General features: G+C 41.4%; 1 protein-coding gene across 1 annotated transcript; it reads right to left on the bottom strand.

The window, feature by feature from the left end:
* Nucleotides 1–1,746: 1,746 nt before the first annotated feature.
* On the bottom strand, nt 1,747–3,250 carry LOC149934894 (uncharacterized). Its single transcript, XM_090152991.1, has 2 exons — nt 3,119–3,250; nt 1,747–3,031 (listed from the first exon to the last, which is right to left on the bottom strand). Exons 1-2 carry the CDS (start codon nt 3,183–3,185, stop codon nt 1,875–1,877), a joined length of 1,224 nt encoding a protein of 407 aa, XP_090009117.1. The 5' UTR covers nt 3,186–3,250; the 3' UTR covers nt 1,747–1,874.
* Between the last annotated feature and the right edge of the window lie 3,769 nt (nt 3,251–7,019).

Consider the following 7,019-nt stretch of genomic DNA (forward strand, 5'->3'; position numbering starts at 1 on the left):
CGCCATAGTGGGAGTCGAAATTGTGCGGGGCTGGCGACGAGTCGGGGTGAGACCGGAGAACTCGGGTAGTTGTCCTCGGCGGGAGCGGCGTAGAGCGTCGTCGACTGAAGAAGAACAAGCGTCAATGTCGTTGATAGCGAAACCGTTGAGGTCGGCGAAGGAGTCCGGGTTTAGGGAACAGCTCATCGGTGGGGTACGATCGGGTGCCCGGCGCCTCCACCAGTTGAAAGTAGCGAGACAAGTTACTGTTTTATCCGACGAGGTTTATTTATACTTTTACAAAACTAAAGTCGCTGAAGTACGAGGGGCTAGGTTTTCTCAACCTCAGTCTCTCCTCGTTAGAATCGGCCGGCTTTTACAGCCAGGAGTGATATCATTCTTACTTCAGGAGCTTGGATTTTTCAGCCAGTGTCTACCTGTTGTAAGACCTGTGGGCGAGTGTGTGACTGTGTGTCTCGATTCGGCGACGCTGCCCTTTTATACCCCGGGGTCCTTGGTTTGGGTCCCGCGGCGGATATTGAGACAAGACTCGCGGTCACTGGGTTCGTCTGGTTGTGTTGGGGAGTTTGTCTGTCTTTATAGTATTTTATGTTAATTCATTCGCGACAATATCATAACTTGTATATTATTAAGGTAACTTAAAGACGTCCAAAAATTTCAAATCAATTTTCTTGGACCGAGAGATATTCATGTGATATCCAAAATGACATATCGAATTCTACCTCGCATATATTCTGGTGTGATGTGTGCATTATATCATAGAAAAAGAAAGGGCTATTTCATCCTACATAATAACTGTAGTATTTTGGAAAATAAGAATTAATATTACAGTAGTTATACGTACGTAATTGATTTTACTTCAATTATTTTTTGGTTAATTTTAAAATTTAGGCCTATGACATTTTTCAGTTTCGTTGTAGCATAAGTAACCTAGTAGAATAAGTATGACATTGAACGATTTCGGTTAATGGGGGTCTGTCGTAGACTGATTGCGTAATCGGAAGTCGCGACTGTCGCATAAACTAAAACTTAACCCTTCTTTCTCACTTTGCTGGCGAAATTACTGCCAAATTAGTTTGATGGCTATAAATACGAGCGAATTCAAGTCTCAAATTGGAAAATTACTAACTAATAAAGAACAATAATCAATTGATTTGACAGTCCTTCGAAACATAATGATTTATATGGTCATTGGCAAAACAGACTATCATTTAAGAACTTAACGTTTAAGAAATTAATAGGAATACTTATATTTATTATGTTACTTATGGTTGTAGCAATTGAAATTCGCTATTTTTTTGTCGAAATTACAAACGTCATTTCTTATTTAAATTTCAAAAATGTTAACTCGGCAGCCTTAATAAACATTTTTTTTAATTTAATAATATAAATGAAGATGTTAAAAAAATATTGACTAAGCATGTTTAAATATCAGTAGGATATCATATAGGTAAAATATTAGTATGAAATTGGGGAAAATGTCGTTCCAAAGATATCATATTGACGGCAATGTGACGTTTTCCAACACTCTAAAATATCAAGTTGGCAGCCACAACGGCCAGTTTTGAATATTAATATGTTGAATTGCAAACCTGCACCGCCGTTTCTACGTAGATTCTGATGTCTTGAGCTCAAGCTCACTCGACTCTTAGGTAAATTCTACATTGATCACGTCAGAGTATTTATAATACTTTATTTTTGAATATACATATATTTAAAAATATTTGTTAAAATTTTATTTCGCAACAAATTTCCGTGTAATAGCTCAAAATAAAAAAGCCTTAATTTATCATTCGGAAGTGTCCATATCTACATTAGTTCGTTTTACTAAGGTAGGCTAACGCCAGAAAATGTTACACGATGCCGCAGTGTTCTTAACTTTTCGAGGAAGACAGTGATATTAGGTACTTCAAAAATTCATCCGCGTTGGCGAAACTACAACCTGAAGATGGGGGTTCTTCTCCCGTATTACCACCTTCTGGAACCTCGCCTGATGGATCTTCAGTGCTACCCATTTCGGTGGGAGCCACGACTGTTGGATCTTCAGTGCTACCCATTTCAGTGGGAGCCGCGACTGTTGGATCTTCAGTGCTACCCATTTCGGTGGGAGCCGCGACTGTTGGATCTTCAGTGCTACCCATTTCAGTGGGAGCCGCGACTGTTGGATCTTCAGTGCTACCCATTTCGGTGGGAGCCGCGACTGTTGGATCTTCAGTGCTACCCATTTCAGTGGGAGCCGCGACTGTTGGATCTTCAGTGCTACCCATTTCGGTGGGAGCCGCGACTGTTGGATCTTCAGTGCTACCCATTTCGGTGGGAGCCGCGACTGTTGGATCTTCAGTGCTACCCATTTCGGTGGGAGCCGCGACTGTTGGATCTTCAGTGCTACCCATTTCAGTGGGAGCCGCGACTGTTGGATCTTCAGTGCTACCCATTTCGGTGGGAGCCGCGACTGTTGGATCTTCAGTGCTACCCATTTCGGTGGGAGCCGCGACTGTTGGATCTTCAGTGCTACCCATTTCAGTGGGAGCCGCGACTGTTGGATCTTCAGTGCTACCCATTTCGGTGGGAGCCGCTACTGTTGGATCTTCAGTGCTACCCATTTCAGTGGGAGCCGCGACTGTTGGATCTTCAGTGCTACCCATTTCGGTGGGAGCCGCGACTGTTGGATCTTCAGTGCTACCCATTTCAGTGGGAGCCGCGACTGTTGGATCTTCAGTGCTACCCATTTCGGTGGGAGCCGCGACTGTTGGATCTTCAGTGCTACCCGTTTCTGAGGTAGTGGTGGTATCTTCAGCCACCCCCCCTCCTCCACCGCCTCCAGCACCGGCCTGAGAAGTTCCATCACCAGTACTGGAACTAGCCGAGCCACTCCCTGAACCGAAAGAGAACGATCCCGATGGGGTTCCAGCTCCTCCTCCACCACCCCCCGAAGCTTCCGAACTAGCGTCAGGGCCTGTGGCCGATGACTGTCCACCACCGGTACCACCACCGCTATTTGATGTCGATGTGACAGTTCCTCCTTGGCCCTCTGAAAGTACGGTAGAAGCGACTTAAGACTTCTTTCCTCGTGCCTTTTACCACGATAACTATAAATTTAAGATAAATGTCAACTTACCGATGCTATTGATTAAGAGGAAAGCTCCCAGCAAGAAGCCCAACAGTTGACTCGTAAAGGTCCGCATGATATTTTCTGGCGATGGATGGCTGGTAGTTGAGAGGTTCCCGAGAGACTTCCAACCGATATGGAATTTCTCTACGAAATGTGGCTCTCTTCAGCCTGCACGCCGATTTATACATTTTCAATCTTTAAGCTGAAAGGTGCGACACTCGGGGGTCAAAACCATTGGAGAACCTATGTTTCCCCCCACACGCATCTGCTTTGTCACGCGTTTCTACCAATAACGTCATAACTGTTGCCCGAGACCTTTGATTGGAACACTTGCTACCGATCGAGAACCTTGAATCTGTTTTTTCGCCGTAATGTAAAAATCATCTGTCAAATGAAATTGGCGAAAACCTTCGCGATACTTCTGATTTTTGGAAAATGTTACGAGATTTCTAAGTAATCTTGTTAAATAAAATATTTAACGGTGAGTCACGAAGTTCGGTTCCCTTTACCCTGAAGACGAAGAACAGTGTCAATTACATCCATTGACTTCAGTTCCAAAGCAAATACGGTATCGAATGTCAAAGGTGATTTATTTCCTTCCTATGTTCTTCCAACCTGAACCTCTTTGTAGCGTTGGATTACATTTATGGCACATCTGCACTTAAACCAAGTTCCAGAAAACCGTCAATACATTGGTTTTCGCTATTTCATGTCCCCCGACCGTAATGAGAAAGTAATTTAAATCACTAATAACATGGCCAAGTTGTCAAGGTTTTGAAATTTCCGTAGCAATCCACTTGATATTGTTCGAAATGTAGTCGCGTAGACTTATGATTTTTATGACATGTGCTATGAGATTGGTTGAGAACTAGTACGAGTATTTGACTATTGATAATTTACACTAAGGTAGGTGTACGGAATTTTGAAATCCGGCTCACGCTGTATTTCGAGATTTCTCGTTGGATTTCCTGATTTCCTGTTAGATTTGGTGATTTCTCGTCGTATTTCGGGATTTCTCGTTGGATTTCCTGATTTCCCGTTATATTTGGGCATTTTTCGATTTATCGTCGGGTTTCGTAATTTCCTGTTAGATTTGGTGATTTCTCGTCGTATTTCGGGATTTCTCGTTGGATTTCCTGATTTCCCGTTATATTTGGGCATTTTTCGATTTATCGTCGGGTTTCGTAATTTCCTGTTAGATTTGGTGATTTCTCGTCGTATTTCGGGATTTCTCGTTGGATTTCCTGATTTCCCGTTATATTTGGGCATTTTTCGATTTATCGTCGGGTTTCGTAATTTCCTGTTAGATTTGGTGATTTCTCGTCGTATTTCGGGATTTCTCGTTGGATTTCCTGATTTCCCGTTATATTTGGGCATTTTTCGATTTATCGTCGGGTTTCGTAATTTCCTGTTAGATTTGGTGATTTCTCGTCGTATTTCGGGATTTCTCGTTGGATTTCCTGATTTCCCGTTATATTTGGGCATTTTTCGATTTATCGTCGGGTTTCGTAATTTCCTGTTAGATTTGGTGATTTCTCGTCGTATTTCGGGATTTCTCGTTGGATTTCCTGATTTCCCGTTATATTTGGGCATTTTTCGATTTATCGTCGGGTTTCGTAATTTCCTGTTAGATTTGGTGATTTCTCGTCGTATTTCGGGATTTCTCGTTGGATTTCCTGATTTCCCGTTATATTTGGGCATTTTTCGATTTATCGTCGGGTTTCGTAATTTCCTGTTAGATTTGGTGATTTCTCGTCGTATTTCGGGATTTCTCGTTGGATTTCCTGATTTCCCGTTATATTTGGGCATTTTTCGATTTATCGTCGGGTTTCGTAATTTCCTGTTAGATTTGGTGATTTCTCGTCGTATTTCGGGATTTCTCGTTGGATTTCCTGATTTCCCGTTATATTTGGGCATTTTTCGATTTATCGTCGGGTTTCGTAATTTCCTGTTAGATTTGGTGATTTCTCGTCGTATTTCGGGATTTCTCGTTGGATTTCCTGATTTCCCGTTATATTTGGGCATTTTTCGATTTATCGTCGGGTTTCGTAATTTCCTGTTAGATTTGGTGATTTCTCGTCGTATTTCGGGATTTCTCGTTGGATTTCCTGATTTCCCGTTATATTTGGGCATTTTTCGATTTATCGTCGGGTTTCGTAATTTCCTGTTAGATTTGGTGATTTCTCGTCGTATTTCGGGATTTCTCGTTGGATTTCCTGATTTCCCGTTATATTTGGGCATTTTTCGATTTATCGTCGGGTTTCGTAATTTCCTGTTAGATTTGGTGATTTCTCGTCGTATTTCGGGATTTCTCGTTGGATTTCCTGATTTCCCGTTATATTTGGGCATTTTTCGATTTATCGTCGGGTTTCGTAATTTCCTGTTAGATTTGGTGATTTCTCGTCGTATTTCGGGATTTCTCGTTGGATTTCCTGATTTCCCGTTATATTTGGGCATTTTTCGATTTATCGTCGGGTTTCGTAATTTCCTGTTAGATTTGGTGATTTCTCGTCGTATTTCGGGATTTCTCGTTGGATTTCCTGATTTCCCGTTATATTTGGGCATTTTTCGATTTATCGTCGGGTTTCGTAATTTCCTGTTAGATTTGGTGATTTCTCGTCGTATTTCGGGATTTCTCGTTGGATTTCCTGATTTCCCGTTATATTTGGGCATTTTTCGATTTATCGTCGGGTTTCGTAATTTCCTGTTAGATTTGGTGATTTCTCGTCGTATTTCGGGATTTCTCGTTGGATTTCCTGATTTCCCGTTATATTTGGGCATTTTTCGATTTATCGTCGGGTTTCGTAATTTCCTGTTAGATTTGGTGATTTCTCGTCGTATTTCGGGATTTCTCGTTGGATTTCCTGATTTCCCGTTATATTTGGGCATTTTTCGATTTATCGTCGGGTTTCGTAATTTCCTGTTAGATTTGGTGATTTCTCGTCGTATTTCGGGATTTCTCGTTGGATTTCCTGATTTCCCGTTATATTTGGGCATTTTTCGATTTATCGTCGGGTTTCGTAATTTCCTGTTAGATTTGGTGATTTCTCGTCGTATTTCGGGATTTCTCGTTGGATTTCCTGATTTCCCGTTATATTTGGGCATTTTTCGATTTATCGTCGGGTTTCGTAATTTCCTGTTAGATTTGGTGATTTCTCGTCGTATTTCGGGATTTCTCGTTGGATTTCCTGATTTCCCGTTATATTTGGGCATTTTTCGATTTATCGTCGGGTTTCGTAATTTCCTGTTAGATTTGGTGATTTCTCGTCGTATTTCGGGATTTCTCGTTGGATTTCCTGATTTCCCGTTATATTTGGGCATTTTTCGATTTATCGTCGGGTTTCGTAATTTCCTGTTAGATTTGGTGATTTCTCGTCGTATTTCGGGATTTCTCGTTGGATTTCCTGATTTCCCGTTATATTTGGGGATATTTCGATTTATCGTCGGGTTTCGGGATTTCCTGTTAGATTTCGGATTTCGGGATTACTCATAGTGTTTCGCGATTTCTCATTGCATTTTTAGTTGGATTTCAAGAATTCTCGATTTCTTGTCGGATTTAGGGATTTTTCGATTTCTCTTCGGATTTCGATATTTCTCTTTTGATTTCGGAATTTATCGTCGCATTTCTCCTTGGATTTTCTGATTTATCGTTGGATTTCGTGATTTCTTGTCGGATTTCGATATTTTCTGATTTCTTGTCGTATTTCGGGATTTCTTGTTGCATTTCCCGTCCGATTTCGCTACTTTTCGTCGGATTTCGGGATTTCTCGATTTCTCGTCGTATTTCAAGATTTCTCGTTGGATTTCAGGATTTCTCTTCGTATTTCGGGATTTATCGATTTCTGGTTGGATTAAGGAATTTCTCGATTAATCGACGGATTTCTGGATTTCTTGCCAGATTTTAAGA

Source organism: Leiobunum rupestre, chromosome 7 (genome assembly GCF_980474605.1).
Source record: "Leiobunum rupestre chromosome 7, qqLeiRupe1.1.hap1, whole genome shotgun sequence".
NCBI classification, from domain to species: Eukaryota; Metazoa; Arthropoda; class Arachnida; order Opiliones; family Sclerosomatidae; genus Leiobunum; species Leiobunum rupestre.